This window comes from Etheostoma cragini, chromosome 10 (genome assembly GCF_013103735.1).
Source record: "Etheostoma cragini isolate CJK2018 chromosome 10, CSU_Ecrag_1.0, whole genome shotgun sequence".
NCBI lineage: Eukaryota > Metazoa > Chordata > Actinopteri > Perciformes > Percidae > Etheostoma > Etheostoma cragini.
In genome coordinates, this window is record NC_048416.1 from 10668030 (window position 1) to 10683045 (window position 15016).

Below are 15016 nucleotides of genomic sequence, written 5' to 3' on the forward strand. Positions count from 1 at the left end.
TGTGTGTGTGTGTGTGTGTGTGTGTGTATGTGTGTGTGTGGGGGTTGGGGATGGGGTTGGGGGGGCTCACCAGTATGGGTCACCAGGGTCAAATGTCACAACATGGCTGAGCCAGCAATACCAGCAGTGTCTGCAACATGTTCTGTTCTGGCGTCAATAACACAGACACACACAGTAAAGTTCACACTGAAAGTGTATGAGTGATGGGTTAATATGGCTGACGGAGTTTTACTGTTTACTGTGGCCTGCAGCTCATCACGACAGAAACAGCATTCAAATTCCATCATACGTTTAGAAAAAGCATGTAGGTTCACAGCTGACGATGCAGTAAGATGAGAGCTAGGTGGTTAATGAGAGAGTGCTGCCTGCAGGCCACATGTGATCCATACTGTCCAATTCAATGCAGAACACTGTGTGCGTGCATGCGTGCGTGCATGAATGTAATAGTGAATGGATGTGTTGACAGGACAATATCCATCAAGATACACGGTGAGGGAAAATGCTTGAAGAAAAGAAACCATCTGTCTCCACTACAGGACCAAGCTGCATTCTCATAGTTAGCAGTCAGAAGCAGCAGGGGGGGGGGGGACCACACACTGATAAGGCTCAGTACGGCCGCATCATCTCTGGATACCAATCAGAATTACTTTTCATGTGCGGTAAAGCCAACCTGAGTTGACCAACACACAGTAGTAGTAGCAAGGCTTTGATTCAGTAATCAATATTTCTACATGACCAAGGTCTCCAATGACTGGGAGTCATGCTAACTGGTTCTGATCAGCTCTGCAGGGGGTTTGAAGCCTCTTTCAGGTCATTGTGTTGGTGTTACGGTCCCCAAAATGTCCCATCTGATCCCGTTTTGCTGCTCTGATGAAAGTGTCTCCAGCAGAGCAGCAGATGCTTCGGTGAAATCAAGCCTCGGTACTCTACCTGCTCACACAGCGTCAGAGAGCAGCTGTCGACCGAGCAGCATGTAGCAGCCCAAGAGACAGACTTTGGATTTAATCCAATAAATAGACTATGATAGTGATGGCTGGTATAGAACATCTTTGGCTACACAGATCAGAGTTCTGGGAATCTGCACTCCATTGCTCTTCCTCAGCGACTGAATGAGTGTCCCAATAAATTCATAATGACGTGGAAATTATTGAGAGTTCAATTTTCAGCGAGGGTCAAACAAAATTTCAGAACAACTGAATTTCATAATATTACATTATTCAAAACTGTTTTGGAAAACAACATATTTCTGCCCATTGACTTCAATTCGTCGGGTGGACACAAGCACCACTCCATGTGATGTTGTATGAACTGATACAATGTTGATGTTATGTTGTCAGCTTGTTCTACTTGCCCAAGTGGTCAAAAACCAGCTGTTGATGCAGCTTTAAAGACTTTAAAGACAACCCTTGTGTTGTCTTCCCATCAACCATCATCTTTTGGAACTTTCCCACGCTTTTTGTTTTAAATTCATAGCCAATAAACCTGTTTTTTTAATGTTTTTTGTAATTTCTTCAGAGGTTTTGGTCACTTTTTTAAAATGCCATAAAAATCAATAAAACAACCAAAATTCAGTGAAAGTAATTCATTCATTTTACCTGAGGAACATTGTATGGCATCCATGTTATTTTTAGGCAATTTGGTTGAAAGAAAGCCCAGTTCCTGATATTAAAGATTTAAAAAACGGGTCAAATTTGACCCGAGGACAACACAAGGATTAAAACATGGCTTCTGTCAATATTTGGTTTTACTGTCCACTGAAGTCCGTCTGGAAACAACAAGGAGAGAACTAGTCTGGCCTTGTGTCAAACCGATCCAAACTAGCACGCCATTCTTAAAATACAGCATAAAACATTCGTTTTAATCCCATTATTACAGATTCTAAAGTTTGTACTAGATTGCGCAGATTCTACTAGAATGTGGGATTTTACTTCATGCTAACAATTCTGATATCCTGTTTGTCTCATTAGACCCGCAGTTCTTTTTGTAGTTCATGTGAAGAGACTTACTCTATGATCAACGTTTCACTAACCACACACACACACACACACACACACACACACACACACACTTTTGATCATTGTTGTATAAATAAAGCTATGTAAGTATCCGTCACCTGCACATGAGCAGCTGCTGAACGCCGGTCTTTGAAGAGTGTTTGTGAATCTTAAAGGATTAAGGCAGCAGAAGGTCTTCTTCTGTAGCTTAACCTCACTGTTTGTGCACGTGGCTGTAGGTGCGCACGTGTATGTGTGTGTGTATGTGTGTGTGTGTCTCTTACCATACTCGGCTCGTAGATGCTCTGGAATGTGTGGCTCATATCCTTCTTTCTCTGGAACTTCATCGAAATCATCATCATCCTCATCATCATCGTCTTCCTCTCCGGCTGCAGAAGCCTTTATCTGAGGAAGAGGAGTTAAGGTATTATAAACACAGTAAACACATTTTAAACTGCATGGTGTGTTGCGTGCAGTGGCAGCCCTATTCATTTTTAAAATCAGTTTCGACAGAATAATCCCCCATCACTGCCTGTCCCCCATATCAAGGTCCTTAGGGGACACAGAAACTAATTAAGAATTTGAGCTGAAAACTCCCCAAAAAATTTAGGAAGTGATTCTTTAGTTAAGATTAGTTTGTAAAACTACTGTTGAGTTCCTTTGACTTCTGAGCCAAGATTGCAGTGCAACAATAGCCCCTACTGTGTGTGTGTGTGTGTGTGTGTGTGTGTGTGTGTGTGTGTGTGTGTGTGTGTGTGTGTGTGTGTGTGACTTTGTCATTGATGATATGTGAAGAACAGTCATAATATACTGTACATAATGCAAAGAACAAGGTGTATGCGAGGGGCTCTGTCATCTAACATTTGCTTTACTTTAAATTATGCAAATCACTAAACACCCACATGTACCCAACTCTTTCGACAAGTGTCTACAAGTGCACTGAACAATCCAATTCCTGCATGTACCTGGATTTCCTTCAAAATTCTAAGAAGATTTATTTGGTGCAAAAAAAGAAGCTTAGCTTAGCTAATTGGGCAAATTCACAAAAGAATTGCACAGCTTTTGCAGCTATTAAACCTAAAACCTCAACAGTGTAATTGTCACCAGCACAGGGTGAAATGCACCCCCAACTGCACTACTAAGAAAACTCCATGCACCTGTGCAGCTACACCCAGTTACAGTAAAAATGATCAGTGTCTTCAGAGAGTTGGTGGTGATGAAGCACATTTATGAGTCCTCTGCACCTTGTTGGTCAGGACAAGCAGCTCATTGTCTGAACACTTCATTTCTCTCTCTGCCGACTGTGTTCTTGGTGCAAAGGCACCATTTCTACTTTGTCACATGGAGAACTGCACTCAGCTGCAAAACGTCATGGCCGTGTTTGTGCTGTAATGTTATTAGCGTGATATTTTTGTGAATTGGACCTTGAGACGAGGCGGATGGCAGCTGCAATGGTGGCCCAATTCATTGTGCTTTCAGGTATCAGCCACAATGCATTCTTTGTGAATTTGTCCAACAGTCTTTGAAAACAGAAAGTCAGAAATCTTGGACCATTAACCCCGGGCTAAACTGTTAAAGTCCACCTGCGGCGGGGAGCCCCCAGATCCTGGGCATTTATGGCAGAAGTGTGCGAGGGATTGAATCAGAGTAAAGTACAGTGTGTTTGTGTGTGTTGATGGTGATGCACGAACATGTGCACGCACACAGGCACGCACAACATCAACCTAACTACACACACTGAAATGGTGTATACTTCTATACTGCTTATGTCTCATCCCTGCACTCTCTTGTCCGGGCTGTTTGATCTCCGCTGCTTAGGATGAGAGTGTGTGTGTGTGTGTGTGTGTGTGATAGTTCAGTGTGCGATGACCAGCAATCAGCACTAAGCAGAATTTATGTTTTTTAATTTCCTGGTGAGGTTGTTGGGATACAATGCAGAACACAACACTCCATACACACAGGGCTCATTTCCATAACACAGATGTGTGTGTGTGTGTGTGTGTGTGTGTGTGTGTGTGTGTGTGTGTGTGTGTGTGTGTGTGTGTGTGTGTGTGTGTGTGTGTGTGTGTGTGTGCTGGCTGCTGTGTCTTTAACAGCTGGGACACAGATACACACTCCAGTCTAGCAGAGTAATAACCACAGTGATTAGCATTAAGAGGAGCAGTAAAACCTAACGTTAAACTAACCCCTTATTCCCAAAGGCCTCTTTTTCATTAGTGTGTAATAATAGAGTGTGGTGTGTGTGTGTGTGTGTGTGTGTGTGTGTGTGTGTGTGTGCTAATAAAGCACATTACAATGTTGGAATTAGTTTACAAATGATGAGTCCTTGGATGCTGACCAAAGCCCGCCCACACAAGTGAACCATAAGACGGCATCAGTTAACCATGTCACAACCCTGGACACTCCTCTGGGTGCAGCTCTCACACACACGCCCACCAATTACAACACCTTATATTACAATACTCACTATTCAGTAAAGCAGCATCTAAACAATTAAAGCCTGTCGTTAATGCAGCCACAAAGACTGGGACATGGTGCTTAGTCTAAGAGTTATTAAACACAAAGAAGAAGAAGAAGGAGAAGAAGGAGAAGCAACACCACAGTTCCCTGGCTGTATTCCTCCTCTGTCTTTATATACTTTAATATTGATTTACACTCTTATGTAACTCAACTGTCACAATGTATTCTTGTTGTCAGCTCTAAATTCAGCTGCCTGATTGGCTTTTTAATTGAAAACAGCAGGCTGCTGCTTAATTATTGTTTGGTAAATTGGCCCGGTACCAACTACAAAAAAATGCATCAACCGGCCGTGATGGTGATCTTGCTGATTATGGAGGACACTTGTATCCAATGCTTCTATCCAACCCTTTCCACCCTGTCCACTAAAACGGTCAATTTTTCAAAAGATCTTCTTCAAACGAATGCAAACTAACACAACCTGCTTACAACAAGCAATGGTTTGGAAAGCAACGAATGTAGTGTGCAGCTGTGACGAGACCACCGAGATGCTGCTTGGCTACAGTGAGTGCACAGGCGTCCATACAGGACAATACAGACACAAACACAGCTGCTGTTAGCTTCCTAGCCACGCAAGCTAGTGCAGTTTGTGTTTTTCTCCTGTTCCGCCTGATTTCTGCCTCGACACGCCAGGTCAAATCCATTCTGACCATGTCTCATTTATGTCTGGCCTTCCCTTGCCTCAGAAGCACAGGCCACAGCCTTTATTTGTATTGATTATTAAAGACTGAATGTTAGTTGTTTTCCCACGGTCAAATGCTAATTAGATGCAATCTGTGTCAGTTTTGGATTACACTTTCCAATTCCCCCTTGCTGCATCAAGTGTCCTTGGAAGAAGCCAAAGCTGCCAGTTGAATGAAATGAACTTGCAAACTTCAAACAGAAATACCACCATACCTCAAGTCTTACCATCCTAATCTTTCCCTGTTTTGTGGATAAATAAGCTACATGTGTTTGAGCACTGGCATCACTCAAAAAAAGCTGGAGGCGTACCTTTGTCCTTTTACAAAACTCCCATTGGCAGGAGTCATAGGGGTCAACGTTTGAATATGACTGTAAAGCAATTGCTTTCAATGTCAAAAGTGCCATGGTTGTGATCAAAATGACTTTAGTATTAATACTCAGTATTTATTTCAAAGAAGGGTTGGGATGATTTTCAAATCTTGAAATATTCATTCAATTATAAAAAAAATCAAATACTATCATCTTGTCTTAAAAAATATACGTTCCCTTGTTTGGTTTTTACTGTGCTCAGTTGAGCTCTTCCAACCACAGGGCGAGCATGTGAGCCAACGGATGGTCCAGCCCCACTCAGAACACATCTGTGCATTTCACACCCACACTATTTCCGTTGATAATCTGTCGCCGCGGTTGACGCTGGAGTCCACAAAGTTCTTTGAAAGGATGAGGAGACGTCATACAGGTGAACTGTTGGACCATGCCAGGCTGGGGTTTAAGCTCAAATTAAGATTCAACGCAGCGTTTCTCTTCGCTCACATGCGCTGCAGTCTGCACACGTCTGCTGCAAGCAGGAGAATGTCTCCACATTTTTTTTGGACCAATTACATCAATGTCGATATTGTGGCGATATTGTGGGATTGACTGTTGGGGCTTTCACACAATATTAACATAATAAGAGTTTAGATAAGTGATCATCAGTTATGTGGATATAAGGACTAAGTGGGTAAATGAAAGAACAGCCACAGCAGTCTGGTGGGTTCAGAAAATGATGTAAGTTTAGAGGAATTCAGCCTTTAAAACCAAGGAAACACTAGACTTGTGCCATATTACTATAATACAATTTCCAAAATGTAAGCCAATGCATTTCCTCCTAAATTAATGTTGATATAATATCTATATATTGCCCAGGCCTGTGGGTAAAAATCTAAAAGTGAACTCCACTATTAGCATTTACAAATAAAGGGACTTGTATCTGTGTGAAATGCAAGAAGCAAAAGGTAGTGGTTTAAATTCCCTGACTGATCAAACTGCAAATTATGCTTTTAACCTCAGAAAAGATGTAGCGAAGTCGGGGACAGTGAGACTTGATTTGAATGATTTCCCAAAGAAAAGCCGAGAGAATGCTGTTAAACCCAAGTGTAACATTTTAAACACAAACCAAACTTTCTCCATTACTCCCCTCCACTGCTACACTTCTTCATCCTCACAGCACAATGGATCCACACACACACACACACACAAAAAACACACAGAGAGAGAGAGAGAGAGAGAAAGAGAGAGAGAGAGAGAGAGAGAGAGAGAGAGAGAGAGAGAGAGAGAGAGAGAGAGAGAGAGAGATATAGGCTCTATAGGTTTTTTGCTTGTCTACTTTAATCCTGGCTAGTTTATTCTGCTCTGATCAATGACCTAAGACTAAGAAGTGATCACCCAGCTGGAGGAAAACCCTGCCCTAACATCATCCCTTTTCCCCCTCTTTCTGCCTCTTTGTCTCTAATTCACCTTAATTTAATCCTGATAGCATCGAGTGCTGTCGGCCCGCCTGGCAGAGCTGTAAGTCTCACAGTAGAATTAGCTTTCCTCCAGAAACATTTTGCTGACGGGGAGCGCAGCTAAAATATGGCCTCTATTCCCCAACATGGCTGCAGAGGGGGCTGCTTTGCATTTTAACGGACCTTTGGTTTATTCTCCGGACAGACACAGGGAGAAAACCACACAGCAACACGGAGTTCCCCAAAGGAGATAAAAACGGCTTCTTTAACTGAAACTCAAGATTTAACAGACAAATTAGAAGTGATGGTTGGAGTAAAGCAGGGCCATGAGTCACTGTAATAGGAAAAACCTTAACATTAAAAACAGGCCCAGATAGATATAAAAATAGTTCCGGAAGAGCAGAATAAATAAGAAAGTTGTTTAAGTAAAGCTGGGCTATGTGTTACTGTAATGGCAATGTTTACTCAAAGATAAAAAGAAAAGCAGGATGCTTACGGGAAAATAGGCAAGGAAGAAATAGAAGTAGTTCTTTAACTAAATAAAAAAGGTATGTGTGTGTTGAAAGTGCTTGCTTAAGGAAGTACCATACGTTACTACGTTAGACAAAACAGCTTCAGTGGGGGGGTGCAATGACAACCATGGTGCTAACAAGCAGCTTCCTTTTCATCGTTAAATATTTTTTCCAATGACATGATTCATCGTGAAAATAGTAAATAATGTTTGTTATATCCAACTTACAGATACTCAATATATAAATAAAGCCAATAAAGATACTAAAGATTCTAATAATCTGTTGGTGATTGATTTTCTATTGATGGACCAAACAACTGAATGTTAAAGTATTCTGTAGAACCAAAGTGACACGTCCCCATCCATTGTAAAGACGCCAATATGGTTCACTCATCCCATGCACGGCTGCACTTGGCTTCCCTACGGCCAGAGCTCAGTGTTTCCCAGTGAGCACATGCTTCCACTTGTGAAAACAGTGCTAACGGAGAGAAAAGGGGAACGAGTTTGGGCCAAAGACACGTCTTCCACGGACAGCGCGGCCCAATGGTTAGCGCTGTGTCGAATCCAGGTCGTTCCGGACCTTTCTGTTTGGCCCAGTTTGTATTTTCCCCAGGTTGGCGTGGACCATCCACAAAACATGTACTAGGTTCTTGATCAAGGCACTGGCACACATCTGGAGTTGGTCCCCCGGGCGCTGTACATGGCTGCCCTTGAGGGATGGGTTAAATTAAATGTAGAGAATGAATTTGACTTCTACATAGGACATATGAGGTGTCAACAGACAGTAGTTTAGTATTCCAAACATTCTAATTTGAGACATCAAATTGGAATGTGCACGCTCCGTCGCCATCTTAGTTAACTGGAGACAAAAGTGACCATATTTGGAAGAGAGGGTGGAGCGGGTGAGGAGCGAGGGTTGGATCTGACACAAGGTAGCCACGCCAATATAGCATCCCTGCTACAATCATTTACTAAATAAACATCATGCTGTATTGAAGAGGACTTGGAAACTATGAAAATGTTTACGGAAGTAGGCTCATTTTCTAGGCTCAGTTTCTTTGTAGAAACAGAATACTTTTTGGAGCCCCTGAAGTCACCCCTCTGTGGTAGTTAGATAGAATGTCGCCTTAAGCAGCTTCAGCTTCGGATTCACGGAGGTTAAGTGGAACACAGACTGCGAGCCAGACCTGCTTCACTAACATCAGTGTTGGACCTCACTAATTCTTTTGTGTCTGAACGGGAGCAAATTCCTGCGGCCAGGTTCCACATCTGGAGGGAAGAGTGGATCTGGTGTAGCAGCACAGAATGCCCATGGTTTTGGTGTACATATGGGTGTAATGTCCGGGTGTCCACATATGTTTAGTCATATGATGTCAAAAGCAGGGAGTACAACTGATAACTGGGTAAAAAAATCCACGTCTGAAGAAGTATGTTGCTGCTTCCACAGGTGTCTGCTTATTCAGCTTCTCTAGCATCTCCCCCTCTCTCCTGCCCCTTCTCTCCCTTAAATAAGACTCTTATCCTTTATAAAAATGATGTGAGTGCGCCGCCTCGGACAACTGCTCCCCTGACTTCATTTGTCTCTTGGCAAGTTTGATGGCACTGCATTTAAAAACCCATTCAATCTTATAAACCAAAAATTAAATGTAGTCGACTGTGATGGGCACTCAGTGCATCTGCTATTTATATGCTAATGTACACTGAGCCTGCCAAGGTCTGGCAAATTATTACTGCACAGCCATAAGTCAGGTGCATGGCAGAGTGGGGAGGGGCAGGTTAACCATCTCACACACAAACACACACACACACACACACACACACACACACACACACACACACACACACACACACACACACACCGTGAGAGGAGGAGAACACAAGGAGGTGAAGAAGCCTTAAGAGATGTCTCCATTGTCTACACTGACAGGTTAATATAGCTCCCACCTGGAAACACACACACACACACACACACACGCACACGCACACACACGCACAGTACATTAGTTCATAAGGCTGAAATGGAAAATGTCTTTTGTGAATACAGTGTGTCTCTAATGCCATCATTATCACAAGACATTTCTTCTAAAAGAGAGCAAGTGACAAACAGTTAGCTTAATGAAAACATTATACACAAATGCATTTATAAACACAGTCATCTTCCTGAGATTATACACCTAAACACACACACCCACACACCCACACCCCCGGTGAACTGACTGTGGACACTGTGCAGTTCCTGCATGCAGGATATTGAATGTGCAATGAAAAAAAGCATCTTTGCTACTTTGTTCCAGTTTTCTTGCAACCCAAACCTGACATTGTGCCATTTTAACAGGGGACAGGTGTCTTGCAGGACGCCATGGAGGCCTTCCCGTGATCGCTATGGAGTTTAAATTCCTGTTAGCGCCAAACCTGCTATGATATGTGGCGTTGGTGGATGCTATGTTCTTGTGTCTTTAAAAATACTTTCTGTTTTTCAGGCTTATTTCCTACAGATGCTTGTGTGTGCAGCTTTTAACCTTTGGCCTGTTTTGTTAAATGAGAAAAAGGTTTTGTAAAATAAATATTTTAAAGGTATGGAATGAAGTGTATTGTGTCATTACTTTTATCATACATTATATACACCTTTTCGTCCAAGTTTTATTTTGAGTTCCTCATTAACTAACAAATCAATCCGTTTTTTTTTCTGTTTTCATCATTAGAACTGTTAGAATAAATTATTTTCAGATATTTCTTCTGCTAAAGGAAGTTCGCCGCCACTGATTGATTTCAACATATTTACAACCTAATTAGGCCTAAAGCTTCCAGTGGAGTCTGACCTATTCAAGGCTTGATTTGTCACAACATCCCACATCTCCATTAGCACCTTGCACTCCTGTTCATTACTACCCAGAGAGGATCCCATGGGATCCCACGCTAATGAGAAAAAAGCTCTCCACTCCCTGCGCTCTCGCTCCATAGCTTCTTCTCCGCTGCTTCAGCCCATTATACTGCTCCAGCCCCAACACCCCCAAACACACAGCCTTTGTCTCTGGGGAGCAGTCAGCTTATATGATGTGTAGGGGGACATCTTTATTTCACTAACCTAGGCTGGCAGCTCTATTAGCCAGCCCAGAGCTTCCCAAACCTTTCACTGTCAACCAGTTTATTCTCAGCTGTCGCCTTCACTCCCCCCCCCCCCCAGCCTGTCTCCATCTGGGATCAAAACAGTCATTATCATACATTCTCGCCTACTGCCAAAGTGAAATGACACAGTGTTTTTCTTCATTTTACTGAGGACCTGTGAGGATGAGGGGGAGGGAGGGGGGACACCTTGAGTGTCCGGAGAAGCTGCAGGGGGCCTTGCAAAGACCCCTGGGGGTTTGAGTAGTCCTGTGATCAGTGATATGACACACACACACACGCACACACACACTTCATCAGTTCCAATTTGGAATCCATCTCCTTTCACTTAATCAGAGAGCCCTGATGGAAGCAGACTCTGTCCAAAACAATTTAGTAAATACTATTCAGAAATACTCCACATCATTATAGGCTCTGCTTTTTAAAATTACAATATCTATTTTGTTTGAAACTTTCTTTTTATATTTTGGGCATGTACATGACGATAAAATTAAAGCAAGCTTTGCATCTTCTATAAAAAAATATACCCCTGTCAGATACTTCCAACAGTCATGGAGTTGAAATTCTTGCAGCAGATGTGTATTAAATGCTTTTAGGAGACCTGTAGAAAGCTGATACTATGTCTATAGCAGTAGAGAAGTCCACAAACAGATCCGAAAATGCTCAATTGTGCATATAGGTCCGCTATTTTGACGGCAAATGCTTCGTTCAACTCACACCAAAGTGGTCTCCACAGTGGTCTAATGAAAAGGTGAAACCAATGACTCCTCATCATCAGATGACGAGGCATAGAATATTGACTGGTTCAGTCGAGCTTTGGGATATCGTTTTCACACATGTCCATGTGTGATTAAATCTGTAAATCATCAGTTTGACCATAAAGACGCAAGCATATTTCCTCTTTATTCGTCTCAGGATGAAACATTCACTTTTCCTTCCTGATTCCGAAACCTCACCTCACGGTATCTGCTCTTTCCGAGACACCGAGTGCTCTTCTTCATCAAATGTTATATCTGGATGGAACTAACATGAAACCATGGATTTCTGTAGCTCAGCATGACTAAATAAATGTAACTTGTGTAGGAGAATTTTCTAATGAAACTCTAATTAATGTGCATTGATCACTTAATAAAATCAGCATGGGCACTCAGCACTGCTATATTCATTCATTTGAATACATATAGATTTGCAAGCCTGCATAGTTGTACGTGTAATTGTATCAGAAATGAGACGTTTTATGAAATCTCTTTTTTCCACCGTTGTCTTAACTTCTTTACAGTTTGCTATTGTCCTTTAAGTTTTACTCTCTATTTCCATTCTTCCTTTTGAAAGAAGACAAACTAACCAATTTTCAGAGGTGCAATAAACACAACACCATGATGAACAGAATGCATAATGAAGAGGAACGGAGAAATAGTGGCAAAGAGAGCAGGGGGAAAACATAGTACTAGAGTACAACTGAGAGAAGGAGGCACATTCAGAGAATGAAGGAATACAAACGGAAAGAAGGAAGCGTTGGAGAAGAGAAATAGAGGGATAGTCTTTCTTTGTTTATCTGCAGTGAGAAACAGGTGGCCACATCCATTGTGCTGTGATAAGATGGGTTATCAGCAGTAAACAAGGCCTGGGCCTGTATGAATGGAGTCTGGAGTGACTGAATACACTCTTAAAAACAGATATGTTGAAATAAGTCTGCATGTCTTATCCTTTCCTAAACACAAGCTTGTGTCTTCTGTTTGGAGCACTCAACAGATGCATATGGGATTCTCCTGGCAGTAGCTCATACTGGAAACTGCCTTTAAACACATCCAGTCTTCAATAAAGAGCTACAGAACGCTCCTGTCTAATGACCTGCAATGATGACGCTTCTCTTCATAAAGTTGATAAGATAAATATCTTGGTGTATGACTTGATTGATCCTGAACTCTCGTTCAAATTACACATCGAGCAAGTGTTACGTAAAGTGAACTTTGGAATCAATGTTTTATATCAAGCTTGCAATTGTTCATATAAAACTTGCCTCTCAACTTATACTTCCAATTATTTACTTTTGTGATGTTGTATATCAAAATGCACTCTGACCTTGTTCTACTTTGTCACACTATACAAGAGACTTTGCAAATGTGTCCTTGGATGTCATCCTTATCTCACTCATCACTGTATCATGTATAATGCACTTAATTGCTAATCTCTAAGTAGTAGAAGACACACTCACTGGCTTCAACTTGTATTTAAATGTATTTTTTTAATTATCCTCCTTATTTAATACAGTATCTTGTACCTTATACCTCAAACTAGGACATTGGCACTCTACTGAACTCTACTTCTCTGTCCTGTGAGTTTAAAAACCATTGGCAAAAGAGCTATTACATTTAAGGCTCCAGCAGATTGGAATAATCTATCTGTGGAAATGAGATCAATTTCTTTACTTGGTTTGTCTAAACATGCCCTGTCTGCTCACTTTAAGATGAACTGTCTTTGTTATTAAAGATGCAAGCTATCCTTCTACCTACTGTCCATACCTAATGATAGATGACTGTAGTTAGAAATTCACTCATATGTTGCTATTTACTTATGTACTTATTATTGGACATTTGGTGGTTGTAATGTTTTGATGAACATGCTGTATGCATGCATTGTTGGGATTTTTTTATTTGTTTCCCTTCTCTGTTGTTATGTAACAATTGTGTTATTTAATGGGACCCTGTCAAAAACAAGATGATACTCAAGGGGGTTTGTAGAGAATATAGATTAAAAAAAAATTATTTCTAGCAAGGCGGGGGTAATACATGAAAACATCTTCTCAAATCCCTTTCCATTCAATTTGCTATAAAAATTAATATATTTTCAATTTTCGATGTGTTTTCTTGTCATAAATCTACAAGATCTTCTGTCACGTAGCAGCAAAGAAGGATCTTGTGAAAAGCCATAAGATCTTGAGGGAATTTAAATACAATGACTTTCTTTGGCCAAAATATGTACAGTATGCAGAACAACTCGTCTAGTTTTATTTGTTTTCTCAGCAGAACAGAAATAATACTACAAAAATAAAACAAATCAATAAATGACATTTGGCAAACAAAAAAGAAACACAGTGAAGAAAGACAGTGTTTTCATGAAAGTGGGCTGTCTATGCAGTGAAATTGGTGCTACATGACCAAAGAAAACAGAGACGCAGAGTCTAGGAGAGAAGTAGCAATACAGACAGACATGGCGTCAATGCAAGCACCAGTCCCGGCAGATGAGGGCCATTTGTCAAAGTATCAAACTGATCAACATTAACCGTCGTTTTTTCATCAACTCCAGTGTCAGCTAACTGTTACATTTCCTCATAGCAACCCCTAGCCTCTTGCTGTCTTCTATAACAATCCTCTTGATGAGTCCAACCCTGGGACAACATTACACAGGAAAAGAGAGCACCAGTATTGGTACGCCATGTCAGTGTCACCAGATGTCCTGGGTGGAGAACCAGTATCAGCAGAGGAAACATAGACTGGTTCATCCCTACTGGACAAAGACCGGAAAGGTCAAACCAGACAAGACAGAACGAGGGACCAAGATAGAGAAGCTCTCCACAGTACAGTGGGCTGCAATCAGTTGACACCATGTGACAACAGCTTTGACTGAGAGATGGCCTTCTAGACATTGTTGACACATACGACCTAACAGTTCAATGCCACAACATCTAGTCCAGCAGAAGAAACATACGTCACTCCACTTCTCACAAGCCTTTCTAAGCAGAAATGGTCAAATGCACGGTTAATGGGAGATCAGACCACATACACTCACCCAAACCATGTGGGTGTCAATGAAAGCAGCCTCCAGTCACCATACTGGCCTCATCCTATCCGGTGTGAAAGCAAATTAGGAAAGTCAGAGTCTCAGTGTAAAGAAGCATCGATCTTTTCCTCCCAACGGTGAGAGTGAAGCTTACTAAATTAGCATGACAACAGTAGACTGGGGCCAAGACCACCAACAGTCTAGGCTGAGTTCACACTACGTGACTTTCAAAGTGGTCAGATCTCGGTACTGTTCACACGGGACTCTACTGACCTTTCACAACGAGGAATCTGTCTGCTCTACAAACCACGCTGTAGACACACACAAGTGACAAGGGACATTAAGTAATACCACGATGAAACAGGACTTTTGTTCCAAGAATGGATGTTGGCCAGAAACAAGTGCTCCAATTTTCCCTGGTTGTTTTACAGCGAAAAAACTAAAAACGAAAAGAGAGATCAAACAAAGTGCTTTCTTGGGTGTTGTCGTTGTCTCACAAAACAGCTTGATTCCAAAGGTGTTTACAAGAGCCCAACCGAAATATCGGCGGGCTGATAATATCGGCCATTATTAGGCATTTCTAATTTTCTGATCTATCGTATCAGCAAAGAAAATGTGTTATTATTTTATAAAATAAAATA

At 41.6% G+C, this 15016-nt stretch overlaps 1 protein-coding gene across 1 annotated transcript in view; it reads right to left on the reverse strand.

The window, feature by feature from the left end:
- The window catches only part of uvssa (UV-stimulated scaffold protein A), a 31144-nt gene that overhangs the window by 8497 nt on the left and 7631 nt on the right, over nt 1-15016 (reverse strand). Inside the window, exon 9 of the mRNA XM_034883256.1 lies at nt 2279-2399. Within this exon, the coding sequence (XP_034739147.1) occupies nt 2279-2399 (121 nt within the window). The remainder of the gene's footprint in view (nt 1-2278; nt 2400-15016) is intronic.